The sequence below is a fragment of the Sorex fumeus genome, unplaced genomic scaffold (assembly GCF_029834395.1).
Source record: "Sorex fumeus unplaced genomic scaffold, SorFum_2.1 ptg000037l, whole genome shotgun sequence".
NCBI classification, from domain to species: domain Eukaryota; kingdom Metazoa; phylum Chordata; class Mammalia; order Eulipotyphla; family Soricidae; genus Sorex; species Sorex fumeus.
In genome coordinates this window covers 72,584,025-72,610,333 of record NW_026606094.1, presented here as the reverse complement: position 1 = coordinate 72,610,333, position 26,309 = coordinate 72,584,025, and the positions used below count along the sequence as shown (strand labels likewise).

General features: G+C 56.3%; 1 protein-coding gene across 4 annotated transcripts in view; it reads left to right on the top strand.

Moving 5' to 3' along the window:
• Positions 1-2,361: 2,361 nt before the first annotated feature.
• Positions 2,362-26,309, top strand: part of CRHR2 (corticotropin releasing hormone receptor 2) — a 39,239-nt gene continuing 15,291 nt past the window's right edge. For 2 of the 4 annotated variants that reach the window (XM_056118329.1, XM_056118328.1), the window contains exons 1-3: positions 2,362-2,472; positions 9,579-9,672; positions 20,111-20,233. In XM_056118329.1, coding sequence (XP_055974304.1) covers positions 2,398-2,472; positions 9,579-9,672; positions 20,111-20,233 — 292 coding nt within the window. In that variant the 5' untranslated portion in view covers positions 2,362-2,397. Of the gene's footprint in view, positions 2,473-9,578; positions 9,673-19,873; positions 20,025-20,110; positions 20,234-26,309 lie in introns of those variants that run through there. The other 2 variants (XM_056118331.1, XM_056118330.1) reach the window with 1 other exon arrangement.

Here is a 26,309-nt window from a genome sequence, read left to right as displayed (position 1 = left end):
GGCCAGGGGCCCAGACCCAGGTCTGCGAGACTGCAGAAGAGGGCTGTGGCAGCCGAACAATCAGAGAGGGCAGCATGGAGGGAGAGAGCACTGTCACTGTCACTGTCCTCCCATTGTTCATCGATTTGCTCGAGCGGGCCCAGTAACGTATCTATTTTGAGACTTGTCTCCATTTTGAGACTTGTTACTGTGTTTGGCATATTGAATATACTCTCGGTAGCTTGCTGGGCTCTCTGAGAGGGGCGGAACAATCGAACCCGGCTGGGCCAGGCCGGCTGTGCACAAGGCAAACACCCTACCGCTGTGCCAGCCCACCTGCAAAAACTATCAAATATGCAAAGTTACAGTGTGAACTGAGCAATATACTGGGGACGACACCAAGAAAGAATATGGACCTCAGAAAGCAGGACCCAACACAAGAGGAAGGGAAAATTGCTCCCAGAATGGCAGCTGTTTCATAGTCCAAAGAGCATTCAATTCACTCTGGAGGACGAGAATAGAGTAGACAGATCATCTGCAGTTGGTACTCAAGAATTACAAAATGGTGAAAAAAGTTAATGATAGAGGGAGAGAGCAGGGAGGAAGAAATGAGGGAGGGGGCGGAAGGAGCAGAAAAGTGGGGTTGGAGTGATAGCCCAGCACGGACGGTGCTTGCCTTGTACATGGCTGACCTAGGTTCGATCCCTGGCACCCCATGGGGTCCCCAAAGTCCAACAGGAATGGTCTCTGAGCCAGGAGTCACCCTGAGCATCTCTGGGTGTGGCTCAAAATCAAAAACAAACAAAAGAACCAAAAAGCCCCCCCTGGTTGGGTGACCAGAGTCAGCGCAGAGTGTTCCCTGTGGCAGTGTGGAGCCTGTGGGCGTTGGCAAACCTGTGCCCACCCGCCCACTCACCTAGTGAGACGCTAAGCTAATCACATTCCTCAGATGCCTTCCAGGGATCAGGCTGCTGGAACGCTGTTTAAGCCTTTAACTCCCTGCATAGCCCCACTGGGCCAGCTCTCCAAGCTGCCTCGGGGCCTCCTGATCGCTGACCTGGAATCCCACCACGGCTGGTCTTTGGGTGGGATCCGGGGCCTTTGGAGCTCTCTGAACACCTCATTGGTCCTCACCTCTGCACAGTGGGGAGTGCTCCACTGTAGGGAGATGGTATTCGGGGCTTGAGGGTGTCTTAGCATTTTATTTCAAATGACATAAAGGTGGACTGGAGCGATCGCACAGTGGGTAGGGCATTTGCCTTGCAAGCGGCCAACATGGCCAACCCGAGTTCGATTCCTCCACCCCTCTTGGAGAGCCCGGCAAACTACCAAGAGTATCTCGCCCGCACGGCAAAGCCTGGCAAGCGACCCGTGACGTATTTGATATGCCAAACACAGTAACAATTGTCACCATGGAGACGTTACTGGGTCCGCTCGAGCAAATTGATGAACAGCTGGAGTACAGTGACAGTACAGTGACAGTGACAGTGACAGTGACATAAAGGTTGAAGGGATGATCTAAAGTGTACCCCCATCCCTGTGGCCGGATGTGCCGATGACTTGGTTTATCCATGAGTTCTAGTTCTCTGCATGTGCATCTCTGAACTACTGGGTAATCGGGTGCCCCTTCAGGAAGAAGCATGAGTTTCCTTTTATGACCTTTTATGACCCACACTCAGTGATGCCCAAGGGTTACTCCTGGCTCTGCACTTAGGGATCACTCCTGCCGGTGCCAGGGATCCCAGCCAGGTCTGCCATGTTCCGTGTGCAAGAGAGCAAGGCAAGCACCCTTTGGCTAGGCTATCTCTCCAGTTCCTCCTCTGGGAGGCAGGACACCCAGTGATGCTCAGGGTTTACTCTTGGCTCTGCACTCAGGGATCACTCCTGGCGAGCATTAGGGGCCGGACGTAGTGGCAGGGATAGAACCCAATCACGGTGAGCGCCTTACTCCCTGTACCATGTGTCCATCCCACAGACATGAATTTCCCAAACACCAGCCTGCCCTCACCTTCCCACCTACCAGCCTCCTGTAATTTACATTCAGATAAATAATGTACTCATATTTATTTGAAAATGATGGTCTTCCAACCAAAAGTCTAAGCTCCCAGACCACAGTGGGGGTGGGGGTGCATGAGACCTTGCCTGGGTAGAGGGAACCCCTATCAGGGAAGGGCAGTGTGGCCGAGCCTTTAACCCTTTCCCAGCGGGCTGGAGGCCAGGCAGGGCCAGGCTGAGCCGCGCAAGGCTATAAATAGCCAAGGGGGCGGGCGGCGGGGCGGTGCGGCGCCCTGGGGGAGGGGAGCCCGGGAAGCCCCGCCGGGCCCTACCTTGACCGCCTCAGAGGAGTCAAGGGACCAGGGGCCTGGCGGCGTGCGCCCAGGGCGCGGGGAGGTGCGCTGTGCCCCGGCCAGCCTGGGCATGGGGACCCCGCGCCCCTTCCACGCCCCTCAGCCGCTCCTCTGCCTGCTCCAACTCCTCCCAGCGCTGCTCACGGTAAGTGCTGAGTGGGTGCTGGGTGGGTGCTGGGTGCTGGGTCCGGTGGGGCGCGGGAGCTGCATCGCCTGGAACTGGGTGAACAGGATGACAGGCTGGTGCTGTCCTCGGCCTGGTTCAGCTGCTGAGAGTGGGTTTGTGTGTGTATGTAGAGGGGGGAGAGGGGGAAGGGGCCATTTCAGAGCTCAGTGGCCCCCCCTGGGGTTGGGGATCCGCAAATGTGACTATGGGATAGAGTAAGACAGAGTAAGACGGTGGTTTCCAAACTAAGCCTATGGCCCACCTTTGTGGGTTAGAGATCACTGAGCCTGAGGTGAGAATCTCCCTTCCTGATGAGAACACACAGAACCCCCCACCCCAATTGCACTGAGGTTCTAGCCCCCTCCTATCTGGGGAGATCACGGGGCAGGTGTCCCTGAAACAGAGAGAGGAAGGGTGGACAGGAAGGGCCTGTGAACAGAGCTCCCCTCCTCACTGCCTTCCCCAAGGAATCTCTAGTCCCCTCCCACCTCTGTGCACCCCCATACACGGTCGGCCACACCTCTTGCAGCCCCTCTTTGGTTCACTCTCATCTTTTTTTGCTTTTATTAATTTTTTTTTTTTGTAAACCTGGTTTACTCCTGACTTTGCACTCAGTGATCACTCCTGGCGGGCTCAGGGGGGTCATGTGGGATGCTGGGGATCGAACCCAGGTCAGTCATGTGTAAGGCAAGCGCCCTACCCTCTGTGCTATCGCTCCAGCCCCCAACTCACCCTCCTCCTAATGCCCGAACTAGGCAACCCTGGCAGCAAAGAAGCAATGGGCAGAGGGGTTCTTGAGGGCCTAGTGCAAACACACATCCACCCCGATCCTCTGCTAGAGTCGGAATCTGCCTGTGGGGCTGGTGACCAAGGGAAGGAGCTGGGCAGAAGTGAAAATAGAGCGGGGCTGGGAGGAAGTGGAGCTCGGGGGAGAGTGCTCAGAGAGGGTGGGCACCATGTGTGTCATCCAAGGCTCCCGGGGCCTCATAGTTAGGGGCACAGCTGATCACACGGGGCACTGCCCTGCCTCCCACCCATACCTGCTTCAGGGGCCTTAGCCGAGTCTCAATTCCCCCCCCCTCCCCCGAGTCCCATGCTCCCGGCCACTGTCTGTGTTCAGCCCAGTGCCGCTAGAACCTCAGGCTGGACTACATGGCTTCCCGCCACAGTTCCTTCCTCTCCGGTCAGATGAGGGCACAAAGGACTGTGTTGAGGGGCCACCTTCTGGGGGGCCCTTGGGTGGGGTGAGCCTGGGCCGCTCAGATCAGTCAGTCCTTTAGGGACATTGCAGGGTTGAGGCTGTGGGAGGTGCTTGTCACTACCCCCTCCTGGAAGTCCTGGGCTACAATCCCACATGTGCACACTTAGGCTCTTGCACACACATGACAAAACACTTACACATGCACACACTGACACATGCCACTGCGTGCCATATGTGTATGCCCAGATTTACATATACGTGCACATACATACTCCGAGCGATAGCACAGCGGTAGGGCGTTTGCCTTGCACGCAGGCAACATGGCCGACCCGAGTTCGATTCCTCCGCCCCTCTCGGAGAGCCCGGCAAGCTACCGAGAGTATCTCGCCCGCACGGCAGAGCCTGGCAAGCTCCCTGTGACATATTCGATATGCCAGACACAGTAACAACAAAGTCTCCAATGGAGACGTTACTGGGCCTGCTCGAGCAAATCGACGAACAACGGGAGGGCCTTTACCTTTACCTTTACCTACACACTCATGCACACGTATGCACACAACACACATATTAATCACATGCATGCATACATGTGTTTAAATGCATGCACATACAGATTGCTGTACTCTCACACCCACATATATACACAACTCACACACATGCTCACATATGTGCAGCATGCTCTCACCCTTGCATACACGTGCTCTCACACATGCACGGACATGCTTACACACTATCACACACATGAACATGCTCATTGACATACATATGCATGCGCATGCACACACATGTTGTCATACATACATACACACATGCATGCATTTTCATACTCACATGCACTTGTGTACACAGCTCATGCATGCATGTACATATATATGAACACACATTCTCACACATCTGCTCACACTTACACACACGCATGCACATGCTCACATACTCACATGTGCGCATATGTTCTTGTCCTCCCAGAGCACCGGCCTGCAACCCCTGAATGCATGGCCCTCACCCACAGCACTTGCAGGGTCCCCATTGCTGCCCCAGAACCAGGCAGGGTGAAGGGGCTCTCAGGCAGGGCCCTGAGCTCTGGGAGTGTTGGAATGGGGGACTCAGAGGCTCCAGGGCAGCAGGCTGAGACCAGAGACCAATCCCCACCCCACATCACCTAGAGGAGGAAATTGGCCTTGGTTGGGGCCTTCATGTTCCCCGCAGGATGCTGTGACACATGTCTGCCAGAGCTGGGCCTGGAAGGAACCCTCAGTAGGAGGAAGATAAGAAGCAGGGCTGAGTCTGTGCGTACAGACTGTGCCTGCCCTGCGGCCGAGCAGCAGGATGGCCAAGGTGAGGGCCTGAGAGGGGCACCCTGGCAGGAGGAAGGGGCTCAGGAGAGCCCAGGGGGAGAGGGTTGCAGGGGGCGTTCCTTCCAAGGCTGGGGGCTCCACCGCCAGCCGGGCCTGATGGCTCTGCAGTTGGGCCAGTTCCAGCTGCTGTCCCCAAGAATACCCTGGCCCAGCCCACACCACAGGGCGCTGGAGCAGCCCAGCCTAGCTCTGGTGCTCCAGGGGGTGCCTGGGAGCCCCTGGAAGAAGCCCCTCTGGGGGAAGCCGCATCGGGCAGCCTGTTGTTGGCACCCCTAAGTGCTTTCTAAAACAGAAATGGGGGTCCCTCACAAACAGAACAGAAATAGGGGTCCCTCAAAAACAGAAGTTGGGAGGCCGGGGCTATAGGACAGTGGGGAAGTATTGCCCTACATGCCGCCAACTGGGGTTCAATCACCATCATCCCATGTGGTCCCCCACACCCGCCAGGAGTGATTCCTGAGTGCAGAACCAGGAGCAACCCCTGAGCATTGCCAGGTGTTCATCCCCCCTTCAAAAAAAAAAAGTTCCATGTGGAAGTCCAGGGTGGCTGAGTGATTTTCTGCTTAAGCCAAACCCTGATTTGAACCCTTTAGAGACTTCATGTGAAGACCCCACCCCCTCCTGGCCAGGCTGCCTGGCCTTTGGGCAGAGAGCACAGTGTCCCACCCAACTCGGACCCCAGGGTAGGACATTGCACTGGAGACTCTTGACATAAGCCTGGCTTCTGACATAACAGGGCTGGGCTGGGCTGTCCTGAGATGTCTCAGCCAAAAGAGAGGCCTCAAAACCTCTGTAATCCATCCAGAACCCAACCCCAGCCCTGCACCCCCACACACCCCGGTCGGCATGGGGGGGCACAGGAAGGCCTTTTGCCAGAAGCTAATTCAGTTAATGACTTGTGCCCCCCACCCCAAGTCCCATTAAGTGTTTTCTAACCTAATCAGCTAAGTTGGTCCCTGTGGTTCTGCCATTTTGGTGAAATTTAAATAGTTTCTATAAAAACCAATTTGTCCGAGGTTGTTGTCTAATTTGGTACTCTAAGTAAGTCTCAAATTCATGGCACTTTATGATTTATGGGACCGTTCTGTAGCCTCTTAACTGTAATTTTCTATTTTACCTAATTTTAGCTATTTGGAGGAACTCTTTAGTCACTTAGTCCAAAGTCACTTGATTCAAAAATCTATAGTTAAAAGATGTGATTGCCAATCCAGCAGACAGAAGGGCAGATGGTCCATGCATTTGTTTCGTTTAATTGTTGTGTGGGGATCACCACCCCTTAGCCTTGTCTGAGTGTAGACTCCTCTGGATTCTCAGGCACCCCAAGGAATAGGCCGTCATCGGGCAGCTAAGTAACAGGGCACGGTTACATGCCCAAAGTCACTCGGCTGGTAAGTGGCATGGCCAAGGTTCAAAGCAGTCAGTCTGGTGCCAGGCTCCTAGTTGCTAGTAAAAACCTCATTCCCCAGTGACTCGGCCTTAAGGCCAGGTCATATTTGCGACAGGCTTCAAAGCCCATCAGAAGGGCTGCTTCTTAGGGGGGGCTAGATGTGGGAGAGCTGAATGTTAGGACCATTCCGGGCCTGTTAAATGCGCTTTATAGGGACCCCCTCACCGTTATTAAGCTAAGGTGGACCTCCACCCTTCCACTACCCTCAGACACAGGGGAGCAAGAGCAAGGAGAGCCGGGGGCTTGGCAGACCAGGAGGGACCCACAGACTTTCCAAGGTGAGGGACTATATAAAAAGGAGAAAGCTAGACGGTTCCCCGGGAGCTGTGAGAGTGACTGACTCAGCATGGGAGGGAAGAGTGGGATGTCTTGGGAAGAGAGAGTTGACGAAGCAGCTGCTTTTGAGGAGGATCTCAGCAGAGAGCCAACACCTGGAAACTTAGAAGCCTCTTTCAGGAAGCCTTCCAGGATGATCCCTGAAACAAAGACCGACTTCTTGGGAGGGCACCCCACCCCCTCCCCCTGTGCCTTGGCATACTTGGGGCAGCCCTGCATACTGCATCCCTTCAGGATCCAGGGGGATGCCTCCTCCCTCGTGTCCACTTCTCCTACCCTACCTTCTCCCCTCCGTTTTCCTTCTCCTTGCTCCTGTGCTGTCCCTCCTCCCTCCCTCTCTACTCTCCCTCTCCTGGCGTCCTTTCTGACCAGAACAGAAGGAGCAAAAACAGTGGGGAGCACCCCCCATCCCCCGTGCTAGAGGAGGACGGTCTTGCCTGACCTTGGGCGGAGAGGGAAGAGTCAGGAGCGGCTCATCCTGTGCCCAGGCGCTGGCAGCCCGGCCAGTGCTAGGTAAATCTCCCAGCTTAGACCAGAGGCTAAATTTAGATGCAGCCTCTGTGGCCAGGCCAGCACTTAGCGGCTGGCTCACGGTGCCCCCCCACCCCCCACAGAGGCTCCTGGGAAGTGACTCCTTTGAGAGCTGCTCAGCCCCTGGGTACAGGTTCTGAATGTATCAGATCCACAGGGGAGCAAGAGCAGAGAAAGCCTGGGTACCTGACCACCCTTGCCCGGCCACGACACTCCCCTGAGCACTTCTAAGGGGCACTGCGGCTGGGGAGGGGCTCAGGAGGGGTTTCTCACCCAGGCCAGCAGGGACCTGAAGAGGCACCCAAGGCCCTGCCGGGTGTGGGTGGAAGGTCAGTGAGCTGTGCCTGAGGCAGAACAGCTCTGTCCCTGAAACTGGGGAGGGGCAGCACACCCGGGAGCAGGGGGCTGGTCTCACTGTCCACACTCGGTCTAGTGCCGCCGGCTGGGGGTCAGGCCCCAGCTGCGAGCTGAAGATGGATGCGGGGGGCCAGCTGTGGCAGTGGGGCCCAGCTGAGCTGACCAGTGCTGGTGGTGGCCAGGAACGTCCCTCTGAGGACAATGACGATGATGCCGGCACCGCACACATGACAGGCCCAAGCTCCGGTCCCAGCCTGCAGCCAGCTCCCCCGGGCTCTCCTAGCTCCGGGGACCCCACCTTCTCCTTCGGCTCTGAGCAGCCCCTGGCTCTGGCATGCCCTGTCCTGCCCTGGCCGCGGGGGTCCGTCCTGGGTAGCTGGGCCTCTCTGGATCTTGCAGGACACCCTCCCCGCCCCACTGTCTCCCTCCTCCCTCACACGCTCCCCAACCCCGCGGCTGCCCCTGGACCAGGTCCTTGCAGCCGCTGATCTCGTCTGTGTGATGCCCCATTTCCCACAGAGCCCCCTGCTCCTACTGAGGGGCATCTACACAGCTTTTCCAGAGAAGGGCTGGCGTAGGGCTTGGACCCCCAGCCCTGAGTACTCCTGTGAGGAGAGCATGCGCTGACCCTGGCCACAGAGAGCTGTTGCTGTGCTGTAGAACAAGGCTCTGGGCAGCCAGGGAGCCTGGCCCAGTGGTTGCAGAAAAACCACTTCCTGGCGCCTCGAACTTGGGGTGGTAGTTGGTTGCCTGCGGGCACAGCCCAGGGCTCAGACTGTAATTGCAAATGGTCTCTGCTGGCCCACCAGCCCAAATGACATGCTCATTGGCCGCCAGGCGCCCAGACAGCACGCTCATTGGCCTCTTGACATGCACATGCGGCCAAGACCGCACATTCGCTGGCTTCCTTATCGAATGCGAGGACAGTCCGGAGCTTCCGCCCTGGTGGGGCGGGAGGGGGGGGGCTGTGGACACTTGGAGCCCCGCACGCTCGCACACACATGGGTCCCAGGGGAGGAGGAGCCACACAGGAAAGCCGGTGGCACAGGGGCTGGGATGCTAAAGTACACGACCCTGGTGGAGCTCACATCCCCCAGACTCGGCCCTCCCTGGCAGGCTCCTATGCGCTCTTCAGAGCCCACACTGGCGTGTCCTCCTCCTCCGCAGCACTGCCCCAGTGCTGATGCACAGAACGCACCTGCCAAGCCAGGTTGGTCTCCCATCACCTTCACCATGGTCATCTTTTCTCTCCTTGCCCATTCTTATGGCGTGTTCAGATGACGGGACCCTGGGTAGCTTTGCCATTCGGATGGGTTTGCCTGTGTTGCCACAGTCGCATCAGCTCCCTGATGAGCACTGCCCAGGCAGTATGGGTTCCTCCCCTCTCACACCTCCTCATCCTTCTAGTGCCCCAAAGTGCCATTTCTTCCCCATCCAGGTTAGGTGTTTCTCCTGCATGGAGCTGGCTCCCCTGTGCTGTGTGCTGGGTGAGAGGCTCCCACCGGTGCTCGCTCCTTCTGCTCTTTCCAAATAGGGCACCGTTACCCAGCACATGAATAGTTGCGGGCGGTTCCTCCAGCCCTGACTTTACTGCAGGATCCAGGGCTGCCCACATCCCAAGGAGGACACTGCAGGGCAGGGGATCGGAAGTGGACGGGGCAGATTCCTGCCTCAGGACCACAGCGGCCCAAGGCTCCGCAGGCCTCTTCGTGTTCTAGGCCTGGCCAAGCTGATTCTGCTGTGGGTCCTGAGGACGCTGACCGTAGGGATCAGGGAGTGGGTCCAACAGGACATGCGAGGGCGGTGCTGGCAGCGGCTCACCTGTGCTGACTTCTGGCCCCTCTCCCTTGTCCCTTAGGCAGCTGGGCCGAGCCAGGTGTCCCGAGAGCAGCTGGTGTGGGCTGTGCTGGAGCAGTTCTGTTCGGCTGCCACCACCCTCGCAGACCTCCCAGGTATGCTGCCCCCACCCACGACGGCCGGAGAGGAGCCGGGCCCGGGCACGGGCTGGCTTGGCTCCTGGTTCCCGAGGCTCCCTGGGTCGGTTCGGTGCCTGGAGCTCAGCTCCATGAGGACGATGCTGCTGCCGAAGGGCTGGGCGAGGAACCTTCGGCTCCCAACTCTCCAGGGAAGCCCAAGGGGCGGCCAGCAGGTGACCTGGGGGGGCTGGAGCATGAGCCAAGCTTGAGTGGGGCCCTGCGCTCCATCCCCTGCTCTCGTGAGCACTGCCGGGAGTGGCCCCTGTTTCTAAGCAAAAGCAGGGAAGGAGGCTGGCTGGCTTCCAGGAGCCTGCAGAGGCTCCGGAGGTGTGAAAAAGACAAGATGGGCTTGGTTGCCGTGGCTACAGGTGTCACCTCCTGGGAAGGACCCCAGAAATAGTAGCCAGGGTCCCTGTGCTGAGCGCTCAGCCAGAGTCTGAGCCATCGCATCCAAGATGATAGCCTGGCCTTCTGCTCCGCCCAGCCTCCCGATCCCCTGGGGTCCGCATCCAGGGACTGAAGAAGATGGAGACAGGACAGCAGGGGGCCGATGTCACGGCTCCTGGGATCAAGGGCAGTGGCCAGCCCCAGGACCCAGCTTCGAAGGCAGACTGGGAGAGGAGACCTTGCTGGGCCGCCCTCCTAACAGCAGGGTCAGCCAAGTCCAGATCCACCTCGCCTCCTGGTGTGTCCTGGACGGGCCCTGCCCTGCTGTGTTAGTGTCCTTGGCCCGTGGTTCTGGAGGCTGGAGGGGCTAGGACGGTGGCCGCAGGCTCTCACCTCAGGTCCCAGGGCACCTTCTTTTCCCTGGGTTTCAGAGGGGTCTTCACTCGGTGTGAGGACCCCATCCCTGTCATTTTTTCTCTTTCTGTTCTAAATGTTTTACAGTGGGGCTCTTGCGTGCCCCCTCTCCCTCCCTGCCCTCTGCTCCTGGCTCTGCCCCAGTAACCTCTGTCTGTCGGCTGAGCCCAGGGTTTGTTTTCATTCTCCACCGTTCCTTCCCTCATCGCCTTCTCTCCACGCCAGAGATGAGTGCGATCTTTGTCCTTCTCCCTCTGATTTATTTCCCTGAGCACCACCTCCTCCAGCTCCTGCAACGTTCACACGAAAGGCAAGCATTCGGCGGCTCTTCCAACCGAGTCATTTCTCTATACCCACTCATCTGTCACGGGGCGTTTGGGTTGTTTCCAAACCTCGGCTGATGGAACTAGGGCTGCCGTGCACATAGGTATATGTGGGTCTTTTCAATGACTGTGTGTTCTCCAGATGGATGCCAAGTAGAAGAAGAATTAATGGGTCCTATGGGAGTTCTATTTTTACTTTTTTGAGAAATCGTGATACTATTTTCCGTAGCAGCGGAACCAGAAGACATTCCCAGCCACAGCGAAGAGGCTGCTATGTCCCACACCCCCCACGTCCCCCCCACTCCGTTGCTTCCTGTTTTCAGGATCGGCCCTTCTCACTGGTGGGGGGCGTCATCCCCTTTTCTTATAGAGATGCTCCTCACACTGTATTATGGTCCATCCTATGGCTTAATTTTAACCCAGTTACCTATTTCCTGGGCTGGAGCAGTAGCACAGTGCATAGGGCATTTGCCTTGCACGTGGCCCACACGGCTGACCCAGAGTTCGATTAGTCCGCCCCTCTCAGAGAGCCCAGCAACCTACCCAGAGTATCTCACCCGCATGGCAAAGCCTGGCAAACTACCCGTGACATATTCGATATGCCAAACACAGTAACAAAGTCTCATGATGGAGACGTTACTGGGCCTGCTCGAGCAAATCGATGAACAACGGGAGGACAGTGCTATAGGACAGTGCTACAGTGCTACCTATTTCCAAATAAGGGTCCCACGATTTGGTTCTGGGGTTGATGCTCCAACATAAGGGTTTTCAGAACTCATTTCCTCTTCTGAGAGACCTCAGCCTCCCCATTTTGAGAGATGGCAATACCCTGTCCAGAGTCGCATCACACCTGTGGAACAGAAACTATGGAGATAGACCATGCCCATCAGACAGGAGATAAGCCCCCCCACCCCCACGTTTCAGGAAGGCCCATGTGTCCCCCAGTGAGCTCTCTGTTGGGAGGTGATACTGGCTTATGAGCAGACCCATCACCCCAACACACAAGGAAAGACTCCACCCTCCCTCCCACTCAGTGGGAGGTACCTGGAGGGAGGACCCCTCTGAGGCTGACATAAAGGGTCTCCCCATCTCCCAATGCCATTGATCTGGTTATAATAGGGATCGGTATTTTAAATAAACTATATATGCCTGTATATATCACTGTATTACTGTCATCCTGTTGTTCTTCGATTTCCTCGAGCAGGCATCAGTAATGTCTCCTTCGTCCTAGCCCTGAGATTTTAGAAAGTGCCATATTCGAGGTTCTTTCATGGTCAGGAGAATGAGACCCATCATTGTTACCAGTTTTTGGCACATTGAATATGCCACGGGGAGTTTGCCAGACTCTGCCATGCGGGCAGAATACTTTTGGTAGCCTGCCAGGTTCTCCAGAGTGAGAACTAGATAATGAGATGTTATTAACTAGATAATAAGATACCCACCAACTGCCCCTGGAGCTGTGTAATCCCATCAATGGCCAAGACTCAGAGACTATAAAACCCTCCTCCCGGAAGAGAACAGCGCAGAGTCTCCTGCCTCCACACTAGGCTGTCCTCACAGGGGCCCCTTGGAGGAGGGCAGGTTGAATTTCCCTCCCTGCCCCCAAGCAGAGCCTCGGCAGCTGAAAACCTCCGGTTCAGCCACAGTCATACTTAAGACCACTGCCCACACATTCGGACGAGCCTCATGCATGAAGGAACAGGCAGAGAAACCCAGGTGTGCGAGACCTGGGGCTTAGATCTCCAAGCCTGCTCGGATTGGGACTGGACCTCCTCCATCCAGATCCCCTATCTTACAGTATGTAGGCGTTACACCCACCAACTGCCCCCAGCACCATGTAATCCCATCAATGGCCAAGACCTAGAGACTATAAAACTTCCAGAAATATTAGCAAATAGAATCCAACAACTCATCAAAAAGATCATATACCATGACTAAGTGGGATTCATCCCGGGGATGCAAGGATGGTTTAACATTCGAAAATCAATCAACATAATCTATCATATCAACAAAAGTGAAGATAAAAACCATATGATCATATCAATAGATGCAGAGAAAGCTTTTGACAAGATCCAGCACCCGTTTATGATGAAAATTCTCACCAAAATGGGTTTTGAAGGAACTTTCCTCAAGGTAGTCAAGGCAGCTACAACAAACCCATGACAAGCATTATCCTCAATGGGGAAAAACTAAGGGCCTTTCCTCAAAGATCAGGGACAAGACAAGGATGCCCACTATGACCACTTCTGTTTGATATAGTACTGGAAGTACTTGCAATAGCGATTAGGCAAGAAAAAGACATTAAAGGCATCCAGATAGGAAAGGAAGAAATCAAGCTCTCACTATTCACATATGATATGATACTATATCTTGAGAATCCTAAATCATCTACCAAGAAACTCCTAAAAACAAAAGACTTATACAGTAAAGTCTCAGGCTATAAAATCAATGCCCCAAAATCCATGGCCTTCCTATACGCAAGTAATGAGAGAGAGGAAAGTGACATGAAAAAAATAATCCCTGTATATATACACTAATATATTACCTGGAGAAAAAATGGGGGTTTTGGGACCACAGTCAGCTGTTCTCAGGGCTTTCTCCCTGGTCTATGCTCAGGGATCACTCCTGAAGGGGCTCAGAATTTCATAAGTGGTGCTGGGGATCAAACCTGGGTCAGCTGCATGCAAGGCAAGTGCCCTACCTGCTGCTGTATTAGCTTTCCAGCCCCTCCAAGGGAAAATATTTTTAAGAATCAAAGCTAATAAACCAACCCTGATATTTTATTATTCTTATAGCGCCATTCAGAAATTGATTAATCCTTAGACCCTTTTGTTTTTTTCACTTTTACAAACCTAGGGTGATCTTGGATACCTTGGAAGCTCTTTTGACTCAAACTCAGAGTGGACATTCTCCCCTGTTGTTAAACTGTTGTAGATCTCCCCACAGTTACACTGTTACCTGTCAATAGCCTTATTTGTGATCTGAGGTGGCTTTTGGGAACACACTTGGGCTTCAGGACTTGGGTCTCCAAGGGGGGTTGTGTGCAACGTGTCTTGAGCATTTACTGACTCAGATAGTGCCAGTGACTAACAGAGTTCCAATACAGACACTCCTATTTAGAGAGATGGACGTGCTAGCATGAAAGGAAACACAGAGCGGGACAAGGACAAACACTGTCCAAGAGAAACTGTCCGAGAGAATGTTCCCCTGGGGAAGGAATAAATAGAAGAAAATACTGCCTGGGAGGTGGGGGTGGGCAATGATCTCGTTTCAGAATGGGTGCTAAATTTATTATATTTACTACTCTACACAGAAACCCATAAAGGCAAAAATAAAGCTAGGCCATGCATGGGCTAACGATGACAAGGGGTCATGAATCAAAGTCTGTGGCTGATTAAATTGTGTGCCCCTGAGGTCCCAATAAAGGCAAATGCACATCATGGTGAGAGGCTTTAAATGCATTACTTCTGCTTTATTCATCACTGAGGCATCTAACGGGGTGTATCTGGGAGGCACATGAGGGGTTCAGGCCATAGCTAAAATAGGGTCCAGGTGCTAGGGAGATAGTCCAAAGTGCTAATGCATGTGCTTTGCATACTGGGGATCCTGACATGATCCCTGGGACCTGTTATCCCTTCAGCACCACTAGAAGCAATCGTCAAACGCTGGAGTAGCCCCCAACTGCCACCACATGTGACCCAGCATATAACAGCAGCAAGATAAGGTCTGAGTGGATTAAAGAAGCCCTTGAGGGGCTGGAGCAACTGTACAGTGGGTTGGACACTTGTCTTGAAGGTGGCCGACCCAGGTTCAGTCCCCATATGGTTCCCTGAGCACCACCAAAAGTGATTTCCTGAGTGCAGAGCCAGGAGTAACTACTGAGCATCGATGGGTGTGGCCCCCCAAACAAACAAAGGGATCCCTTGAAATAAATCCCTAATTTGGGGGCTGGAGAGATAGCACAGTGGGTAGGGCGTTTGCCTTGCACGCGGCCTACCAGGGTTCAATTCCCAGCATCCCGTATGGTCCCTTGAGCATCGCCAGGAGTAATTCCTGAGTTCATAGCCAGGAGTAACCCCTGTGCATTGCCGGGTGTGACCCAAAAAGCAAAAATAAAGAAATCTCTAATTCAAACCACCCACCTATATATACCCCAGGGCTTTCAAGTGAGAAGAAATGAGGAGAATGAAACCAAGCTGCCACTAAGTCTCTGTTCCTTCAATGTGCACAGCCCCAGATCCTTCTGTGGGGCGTTCACTCCAAGGACCTACTTGGCCAGCCCTGCCCCTGAGGGGTCACAGTTGAGCAGAGGACACAGTAGCAGAGCCAGCCACCTCAGTGTGATGGGAGCCCCAGGCACACCAGCCACACATCATGATCACTGACAGAGCCACAGGAGTGGATTCAGCTAGCTGGAGCACCAGTGGCCCGAGCTTCTAAAGCCAGCCAAATTGGCACCTTTGACTTGCATCTGGAGGCGTCGGTCAGAGAATGAGATAAACACCCATGGATTTTCCAAGCTTCAGGTTTTCCTGGGCAGCCCTGAGTGAGCCCATGGTCACTATAAGATCACTCCCCACCCTGGTTCCCCAGCACGTGAGCCACTGTTTAAGTTGACAGACAGGAAGGACACTTATTAAGGGCATCAGAATCCGATAGATGTGTGAAGAGCAGAGACTGGGGTTCATGTAGCCAGTCAGCGGGCGCCCTTATAATACAGGGCAAGGATTTCACAATTCTCTTCTGTTTGTGTCCACACTGCCCTCTCCACCTAGAGACTCTAAACCAATTTTTTTGTTGTTTTCTGGACACATTTCTGCTTGCTCTGAAATCTGTTCTTTCCTGGGAATATTTATGCCACCTGTTTCGATTCTAAACCCTAAGCAGTTTTTTTTGGGGGAGTCACACCCAGTGATGCTCAGGGGTTACTCCTGGTTCTACATTTAGAAATTACTCCTGGTGGTTCTTGGGGGAACCATATGGGATGTAGGAATTGAACCTGGGTCAACCGCTTGCAAGGCAAATGCCCTACCCACTGTGCTACCACTCCAGCCCCCCCCCCCAAGCTGCTTTTGCCTGAGTGGGGGGAACGATCTCCACTTTAGGGCTCTTTTAGGGGAACAGTGTCCCATACCAGACACTCCTGGCAGAGGGCGCTGTGCGTGCCAAACTGCTGCGCGAGCTAGGCGCCCCAGGGAAAGGCAAACCACCCCCAAGGGCAGCTCCAGCCCAGCAGAGCTGGGAAGAAGAGCTAGAGAAGAGAAGGTGGGGCAGATGCTCCGAAGATTCTTGGCAGTGAGCAAGAAGGCGGCTCTGTGGGGAGCCACTCTAGTGAGACTGAACAGGATCTTAAATAGAAACATCACTTCACCTGCCTGGCGGAGACAGGGCGCAATGTCGGGCGGCCGCCGGCATGCGGGATGAGGAGGTTGGGGAGGGGAGGACTCTGGCTATCTCCCCTGTCCCAGGGGGAGCTCATGGGAGAGCACCTGGCCTGGGGGTGCTGCCAGGAGTCACCAGCAAGCCTGCATGTCCTCAGTGGCCCTCCAAGCCCACCGCTCTGTCTCTGTCTGCCTAGGCTGAGGAAGGGAAGTTCCAGAGATGCGGCCCAGAGGCCGTGGTCCCCAACACTGTTTCTCAGCTCACGCTGGGCGCACGGTGATGGGGGCGTGTGTGATATGCATGTGACAATGCGAGACGATGTGGCATGGCATTGCTCCTGTTCTGGTGCCAGCCTCTGTGCTGTGCACGGGCTGACCCTGACGTTTCTCTTTGCTTGCTGGCACCTGTCTGGCATGGCTGTGGCTGTGTCCGAGGTGAGCCGGGCCCCTGCCAACATTGGGATGTTCCCGTAGGCCTTCCGTTCCCATGGAGCCGCCAGTCGAGGCCTGTCCCCATGGTTCTGGGTACACACAACCCCGGGCACTGCTGCTCCCCCTGGCTCAGAGCCTGCTCCAGCCCAGCTGCCACCGTGGGATTCCTTGACGGGTGGGTGGGAGCTCATTGAGGAAAGTTTCTGCGTTTCCCAGTGTCTTTCTGTTTTATCCACTTGCAACCCCCAGAATTTGCTGGAAAACTAGTTTCCTCTGAAGTTGCTCCCTCCCTGCCCGTGTGCTGTCCTCTCTGTTGCTTCTAGAATAGCAGGCGGCTGCGCCGTTAGTAGCGAGAGCCAGGAAGTAACCCTGCTCCCTGGAAAACAGGGGACTTCGGTACTGAAGGTCAAGATACCACTCCGGGGGATTCTGGTCCTGCCTCTGTCTCTCTTCCTTGGCCTGAGACTCTGGCCCTGACAGGTCCCTACAGAGGGACCTTCTCCATGGCGCCTCTCCATTCAGAGCAGTTCTGAGCACTGCGAGTCTCCTGGCCGCTCCCTGCGCTGTTCCGCAGAGGGCTGCTTCTCCTTGTGGCAGACCCTCAGGGGAGGCTGCTCTGTCCTCTGTGTCCAGGAGCTGCAGTGACCTGATTCCTTTCTTTCCTTGTGCTGTCACCAGTGGGAACCAAGGGGCGTGGGACCTTGGCGCAGAAAGGAAACTGCTGCTTCCCACTGAAGGGCAGCCAGGCTGACCCTGTAAGTCCGGGTGGGACCCTCTGAGAAGGAATCAGGCTGCTGTTGGTCAGATTGTCCCCGGAACTGGGACTGGGACTCCACGTCCGCTCTGCTATCTCTGTGCATGCCCACAGCTGCGCTGAGAATCCTCCCTGTCCGTACAGGAGGCAGAGGACATCCTTGGCAGCTTCTCTGTCCCTAGTCCCTGCGGTCACCAGCCCTCTGCTTCACCCGCTTTCCTTACTTTCCAGCTCTGCCCAGTAGCAGCAGAAATATGGGGGCTGGTGAGATGAAGCATACAAAGGCCGCCGGCCTTTTTGTGTCCACTGCTCCCTGTCCTGGCGGAGTACAGGCTGGGTGTGGGGGTGGGGGCGGGGAACTCTGTCTTCCAAGAAAAGGCTGGCTGAGGGACAGCTTCTAGTTCCCTGGGGCTTCCAGCCCAGCTGGGTCCGTCCTGGCTCACCCTCCCTCTAAAGATAGAAACACATACACACAGTGTCTTCCTACGCCTCTGCACCTCATAACTCAGAGCTGGGCTCTCAAGGCAGGAGCAGCCTCAAGGAGCAGATCGCAGAAACAGCCTCGGAAGAGGGGCAGGAGTCAAGGAAGCATGCCGGGGAGGAGAGGCGGAACAGGACCTGAAGCCAGCCAGGCTGTGGCATCCGTGTCCCGGGCCCAGACTCCCACCTCTCCCCGCCCCCACCCTGCAGCCTCCCCAGGTGCTCCCCGGGCAGGGAGGCCGCAGGCCATAGAGCAGGCAGTCCCGAGGGTGCAGATTGCTCACATGCCATCTGCACATGCGCCACCCACACGCACACCATCCATAAACCCATCCTCCACGTACATGCTCTCCAGGCATCCACACCATCTGTGTAACACACTCATACACCACACGCACCATCCACAGAATTCATTCACAAACCCATCATCCACAAACACACAGTCCACACATACACACCATCCATGCATACACCATCCACATATACACACCATCCACACACCACCCCCCCCCCACATACACCATCCACGAACCCATCATTCAGGTACATACTATCCAAGTATTCATACCAGCCACATACACACTGTCCACACATACACAGCATCCACACATATGTACCATCCAACACAAACACCATCCGCATATATACCATCCATGCACACACTATCCACGTATATATATACGATCCACACATAATATCCACATATACACACCATCCACATATACACACTATCCACATATACACACCATCCATACACACACCATCCACATATATACACCATCCAGCATATACCATCCACATATACATACCATCCAACACACCATCCACATATACACCATCCATGCACACACTGTCCACATATACATACCATCCACGCACACACCATACACATATATACACCATCCACATATATACACCATCCAGCACCCACCATCCACATATACACACTATCCACATATACACACTATCCACATATACACACTATCCACATATACACACCATCCATACACACACCATCCATATGTACATACACCATCCAGCACATACCATCCAACATATACACACCATCCACGCACACACCATCCACATATATACACCATCCACATATATACACCATCCACATATATACACCATCCACATACACACCATCCACATACACACACCATCCATGTGCATACCATTCACTCACCACACAGACCCTACACGAGTGTACACCTGCTGTCCCAGGGATCCTTCCCAAGACCTGAGAAAGAGACTCAGGCTCTTCCTCCCTTTCTCTCCTGAGCCCAGGGTGGTCAGACACAGGTTGGGGAGGGGGGGAGTGCGCAGGAGTGGGGGGCCGGCTCCCTCAGCACATTTTAACCCCAGTTTCCCCATCTCACCAGCTGTCAGCACTATCTGTCCCTATCACAGTACCCTGGCCTCCTGGGATCCTTCCGGAAGTCGCCACCGGTACTGCCCACTCCTCTCCCCAGCCTCCTCTCTCAGAAATCCTCTGCTACCCAGGGTGCCATCCCCGCCTGCCATTTGGTCTCATCAGATTTCTCGATGACACCCCACTTCCCTCCCTCCATACCACTCCAGCCCTCTTCATCCTGGACGCGTGGACTCCCTGCTCAACCCCTGCAGGTCCGCAGCAATGCAGCAGGTCGCCCCCAGTCTCGCTCCTTCTGTCCAGGAAGGAGCTTTGGGCTTTGGGTTAGGGAGGCCCCGGACTAGGGGGATTGCGGGGAGGGGGTTCAGGATTGCTGTCCGGCCTTTGCACTCTTTGCGCCTTGAGCCTCCGACGGGGGTCCCGCCGCCCCAAGTTCTCCCTGCCCGCCGCCCTCGTGCGCACATCCCTGTCCCCGGCCCGAGAGGGCGGACTGGGCAGGGCAGGGCCCGGGTGGGTCCAGGGGGGCGCTTCAGGCTGGGCCCCGCCCCCCGGAGCAGCCATTGGCCGCGAGCGGGCTGCGGACTCGGGGCTCCGACACGCTCCGCACTTCGGGGCGCCGCGCGCGCGGGCCCGCGCCGGGGTCTGGGGCGCGACAGGCGCGCACGGCTCGGCCCCGGCCATGGACGCGGCGCTGCTCCGCAGCCTGCTGGAAGCCGACTGCAGCCCGGCGCCCACCTCGGGGCCGCTCCTGGACGGCTGGGGGGCGCCCCTGGACCCCGCGGGTAGGCGGCGCGCTTGGGCGGCGCGCGCGGACCGGCCCGAGCCCCCGGGGGCCCCTCTGACCCTCGCCTCGCTCTCCCCGCGCCAGGTCCCATCTCCTGCAACACCACCTGGGACCAAATCGGGACGTGCTGGCCCCGGAGCGCGGCGGGCGCCCTGGTGGAGAGGCCGTGCCCCGAGTATTTCAACGGCGTCCAGTACAACACGACAGGTGAGGGCGCGGGCGGCGGCCGGCGGGCTGTGGAGTGCACCCCGAGGGATGGGGGGGGGCGTGTTGGGTGCTCGTCCCTGTTCCGCTGGAGCCCAAGACCTCAAGGAGGAGGTGCTGCAAGCGGGAGCCCACGCAGGAGAGAAGGAAGCGGAGCTGCCCACGGGGTTGAGGTGGGGGGCACCTTCCCTGAGCGCTCTGCTCTCTCCCACCCGGACTTGCTCCCCGCCCCCCACTCTGATGCGTGATGGTAGCCATCCATGGCAGAGGAGGATGGGAGGCAGGAGAGATGGGGTGAGCTCCGGGATAGGGGGGCACGGATGTTTCAGGGCCAGCCGGGGCAGTGCCCTCTTCCTTAAGCTCACGTCCCCTGCCAGCCAGCCCCAGGCTGAGACAGGGCGGTGGATAGTTGCCCCAGGTGACATCTGAACTCGGACCCCTCTGCCACCTCTTCCTCCCTGTTCCTGGCAAATAAGGTTGCCGGCTCCGGAGAAGGCCGTGGCAGGGGCTCCTGGAGACAGACAGCACCCTGGGTGGGTGTTTCTTTCGGACTGAGGGCTTTTGAGGGGTAGGAGAACAGGGGTGCCCAGCTCTGTGCCAGGTCTGAAGGCAGTCACATGGAAGAGTCTGGAGAGCCGGCCCTGAAGTCCCCCACAGCTCCAGCCCTGTGCCACAACAGAACCCGCTGAGAACCCCCAGCCAGGGGTGGGGGTGTGTTGGCCTGAAGCACTCCTCCTGGAAGCATCCCTGCACCCTGCAGTGGCCGGGCTCCCACGCTCCCACACGCACTTCCCTCCTGTTGGCACTGAGCCTTGCCCTGCTGGAAGGGGGCGAGAGGGCAGCTGCCCGGGCGCTCTGTCGCTGCTGAGGCTGGGGTGCCCTCTGGATGGATAGAGGTGGTCCCGGGGGTGGGGGCGCCTGCTGAGGGAGGGTGACACCCAGGGCAGGGTCAGGGGACAGCAGCCATCCTGGGAGGGAGGGAGCCGGGCCGGCTGCGTAGAGTGGGAAGAATGCCTGTGTGCTTCTCAGACTCACACTACACAACCCCATCCCTTGGCTCCTGTAGGTGGGGGTGGGGGGCTCTGATTCTGGCTGGGCCTAGAGGCCCAGGGCTGAGTGGGGGTGTGTCTCTCAGCCCCATCTCTGGTGAAGGGAGGGAGCTTGTCCGGGCTGGCACTCCCACTGGGTCTTTTCTTCATGGCAGAACCGGGCACAGTGTTTGTAAGCACTAACTCCATGCCAGCCAGCGCCTGGCACTGCAGCCTGTCTCAGATGAGAGAAAGAGAGAGTGGAGGTCTGAGAAGTGCGGTGGACGGGGGATACCTGGCATGCTCCCAACCTGGTACCCCCTATCCCCAGAGCTCTCTGGGCTTGGTCCTGAAGGCCTCGGGGACAGCTGGAATGGCCCTGCAGGTCCCCAGTACCGCTAAGGTTGCCCAGAAACCCCCCTCCTCCTGTTCTGCACCACAAGGACCAATCAGCTTTGCATCCTCAGGTCCCACATTGAGCCATTAGTCCCGTGGGCCAAGAATCACTGATGGGAAGCCCAGACTCCTGACCTCTGCCTGGGCACCCTCTCCACAGAAATACAGAATGATAAATGCCCTAGTGGGGGGATCCTGGGGAGTGTTGAACAGGGGGACAGAGAAGAAAGACTGAAAGACTCCTCTGAGGTGGGTCCAGAGTACACCTGCCAGGAGCACTCCTGGAACATCACCGGAAGAAGCCGAGAGCCGAAGCGATAGTGCAGCAGGAGACCATTTGCCTTGCACACAACCCCCAGCATCCCATATGGTCCCCCCAGCAACACAAGCATAATCCCTGAGGGCAGAGCCAGGAGTGACCTGACTGAAATCTCTGGGTGTGACCCCAAAACCAACAAAAGAGAATCTGAGAAGAGGGTCGGGGTGCCGCCAGTGACACCCTGGACCAGTTAGACATGGACACTTTGCTCCACTGGAGCAAATCATGGAGTGCTGGGGAAGGGGTAGGGGTGAGGATGACCCCACTTCACAGCTGAGGCCAGGAGGGCAGAGCTGCCCCTGACTCTTGGTTCCTCCCTGGTCCTCCGGCCATTGCTGCTGCCTTGCTGAACCCTGCTTCTGGAAGAGTCTTCCTCTGAGAAAGATGTAGGAGGAAAATGTGACACCCTGCACGCAGTTATGAACTACTTTTATTGTTGTTTTGGGTCACACCTGGTGATGCTCAGGGCTTACTCCTGGCTCTGTACTCAGAGATCACTTGCAGGGGTCAGGAGACTATATGGGATGCTGGAGATCCAACCTGGGTCAGCCACATGCAAGGCAAACGCCCTAAGTCGTTGTACTGTCACTTCAATCCATGAACTGCTTTTATGCCCATTTGGAAAACAAGAAAACCGAGGCTAAGAGTAGCTTCTTAACCATGGGCAGTACTGCCTTCTTGAGACAAACGTTCAGGGTGTGGGGACAGTTTTGGATGGCACAGAGCCTCTGTCTCGAAGATCAGGGCAGGCTGAGCCGGACTTCAAGGGCACAGTCAGGGTTTTGCAGGTGACCAGGAGCTAGTATGGGGTGGAAGGTGGAACTGTGCGTTATGCCTCGGACTTGGAGAGTTTCCTGTGGAGCACGGGGAGGAGGAGAAAGATACAGACAAGACCAGATGCAGGATAGGTGTTGCCGTGGGTGCCAGGTAGGGGGATGCCCTGGGGGTGCTTGTGAGTGGAGGGTGGGGAGTCTGGGGGCACCTGCAGCAGCTAGGGGTTGAGTGGTGGTAAAAGCCACTAAAGGATGTTGCAGGTGACCTTGAAGTCAACCAGACAATCCTGGGTTGGAGTCAGGAGTGAGGAGGGTGGGGGGTCGGGTCGAGGGAGGAGGCTGGCTGGGAGGAGTGGGAGGGTTATGAGCCTGGAGCTGTCCAGACAATGCTGCCTGCACAGGGAAACGCTCAGGAAACTCGCTGGTGGGAGGCTTGGGGGGTTCCAGCCAGGATCTGGTTTGCTAACAGGTAGTGACTTTGGGAGGCCAGGTCAGAGCTTCTAGTAGTGTCACCAGAGATCAGAGGTGTATCAGTGGCAGGGGAAGGGGATGGACTTGTCTGGGGCCACACACAGATCTGTGGCCAAGCCAGGTGTCCCCCGGTGATCTCCCAGCATCCAGGCTGCTGTCTATCCAGTTCCAAGCATCTGTCTCCTTCCTGTCCTCACATTCATCCACCAGACTGTGGACTCACCCAGTTACAGACAGAGAGGTGGCCTCCTGGAGCACCAGGGGAAACCGAGGCAACGGAAGCTCAAGTGGCTGTTCCAAAGTCACCCAGCTTGCAACAGAGTGAGGTTCAGAACCCAGGTTCTGTGGCAACGCTGCCGGGTTCACAGAGGAAGGATTTGTGGAAGGTCCGGGAATCACTGGGCAGGCTGGAGACCCAGTTCCAGCCCCCGCCCCTCCCCCACTCCTGCCTGTTCAGGGCACAGCAGCTATTGGGGCCACCTTGTCCCACGAGTGCGCTCATTCGATTCCTCCAGGCTCGGGGGCTTAAGCTTCCAGTGGAGACTTTTCTTGGAGCTATCTCCGTGTTTGTGTTTCCTGGGACCCCCCCCCCAGCTCACTCATTCCATCAGGACAGATGCCTGGATGGCGTGGGGGAGCGGGGCCCCTCCATCCACAAGTTGAAGAGCTGGTTTTCGGCTCTCGGATGGGGGCCCTTATGGGGCAGAGACGCTCCTGCAGTCTCCATAGCCCATGGGGATATGGGTGAGTACCTTGGCCCTCCCTCGAAGCTTCCCCCCCACTCTGTGCTTCCGCACACTCTGTTCTCATATGAGGGGCTCCCCCTGCCGTGGCTGTCCCCTCCCTGCCCTCTCTGTGAGGTGCCATCACAGGATGGGCCCACCCACTGTCCTCGGCATGGAGGCATGCCTGGCAGCGGGGGATTTCCCCACAGTAGAATCCGGGCAGGGGGATGGGCGCCTCCCCCCACACTTACACCTGGGGGGGTATCAGTGCTCTCCCAGGTCCAGCCACGTTCATTTCTGCCCCCTGCTCCATGACCCCACATGGTCTCCACGAAGTGCTCTGTGCCCCCATGCCTCGGTTTCTCTGCTCTGCTCTAAGCGTGGACATTCACCCCTGCCAGGCCTCCTTAAGAAGAGAGGTGGTGCTAGAGGAATAGCACAAAGCTTGCATGCCGCCAACCCAGGTTTGATCCCCGGCACCCCAGATGGTCCCTTGAACATCCCCGGGAGTGATCTCTGAGCACAGAGCTAGGAGTAAGCCCTGAGCTCAGTCAGTGTGCCCTCCTCCCACCAAAAAAAAGTATAGAAGGGGGTCATGAATGAAACTGCTTTAGAAATAGGAGCTGAAAGTGTGAGGAGTCCAAAGTGAAGGAAGGCAGAGCTGAGAGCAGTGCCCACACAGCCCTGGATCGCATTCCAGGGGTCCCTCTCGCTGAGGGCTGGGTTGGTGGGGCAGCGTCCCCGTGTCTCAGCCCTGACCTCCTCGGCCAGGTTGGTGGAGCCAGGGGGAGCACTGTTGACCCCCCCAAACCCCCAGCACCCTCACGTGCTCTCAGCGTAGCAAGACCAGCAGGGAGCACTGAAACAGGAGCCAGTTCTCATTAGCTCTGTCTTCAGCCAAGTAGTGATGGGGGTGTGGGGGATGACCTTGGGAACACATCAAGGTGTCTCCCTCAGTGGGAATCCGAGGTCAGCCTTCCTCTCCTTTGGGGGCCTCTGACACCCTGGATGCAGGACTGAGTGAGCCATGCTCTCCCACATGTCCCCCAGTGAGCCTCCCCACCACATGGATGACTTGTCCACTGGGAGGATACTGGCCCCGAGGGCTTTTCCCAGGAGAGAGGCAAAAGTTTGTCCGGGGCCAGAGACAGTGTAGGAGTGAGGTGCTGGCCCTGGTTCAATTCCTAACACCATCTCTGTGACCCTGAGCCCCAGCAGGAGTGATCCCTACTCATAGAGGGAGGAGTAAGCCCTGAGCACCTCCAGGTGTGGATCCCTCCCACCAGAGAGGCTAGCTCAGACAGAGGGACCCCCTTGACATGGGCGGATGAGAGCGATTCCAGCGCTTCCAATCAGAGACGTGAGTGGCTGGAAGCTCTTGGGGATGGTACTCTCATGGAAGCATCTGAGGAACCTGGACTGGTGCTTCCTGAGAGAGAGACTGGGATCAGCCGACCTCCCAAGCCTGGACCCAGGACTGCTCTGGATGCTGTGGGTTCGGGAGCTCTCCAAGGTGCTTTTAGTATGATCCTCTCCACAACATGCCTGCACAGAGGCGGGTATGCTGCTGTCCGTGGTGCTGAACGCGCCATCCTTGGCCCCATTCCTTCCCTAAGCTTGGCATCCGGCATCCCCCCCACTTCCCTCCTGTCTGCGGGCACTTCCCGCCCTCACCTCTCACCTCCTCCCCATACCTCCAGCGGCCCACAGCTTCACCCAGTATCACAGTGACTGGTCCATAGCTACTGCGCCAAATGGGCCCTGGTGCCCGTGTGCCCCGCCTTTCCACTGAGAATCGCAGACAGCAGGATCCAGGTCTTGCCTGTGGTCCTTGGATGTTGTCCAAGAGCTCTGTCTGGAGCTTGTCTGTGGTCCTTGGATGCTTCGTGCTGGCCCCAGGGCACTTCAGGTGCTGAGCAGAATGAAACTTCCCGGACATCAAATTCCTTGGCCCACCTGAGGTGCTCAGAACTTCACTTCACTTCACTTCACTTCACTTCACTTCACTTCACTTCTTCACCCTTTTGCTGTTTTGTTTTGGGGTCATCCCTGGCAGCATTTAAGGGATCATGTGGTGTCACGTATCGAACCTGGGGCACAGCACATGACACATGCATCCAGCCCTCTGCACTATATTCCTAGAATTCTGTCCCCCCCACCCTTACTTTAAACTTTTCTTGAAAGGGGGAAATTAAGGCTTGACAGGAAGAAGAAACTTAGTCAATGTCACATAGTCAGAAAGAATCAAACTACAGGCAGAATAAATATAGTACCTCAAGCAGATTTCTGAACTATTCTAGAGAAAGCCTGAGAGACAAGATCTCTCTCTCTCTCTCTCTCTCTCTCTCTATATATATATATATATAT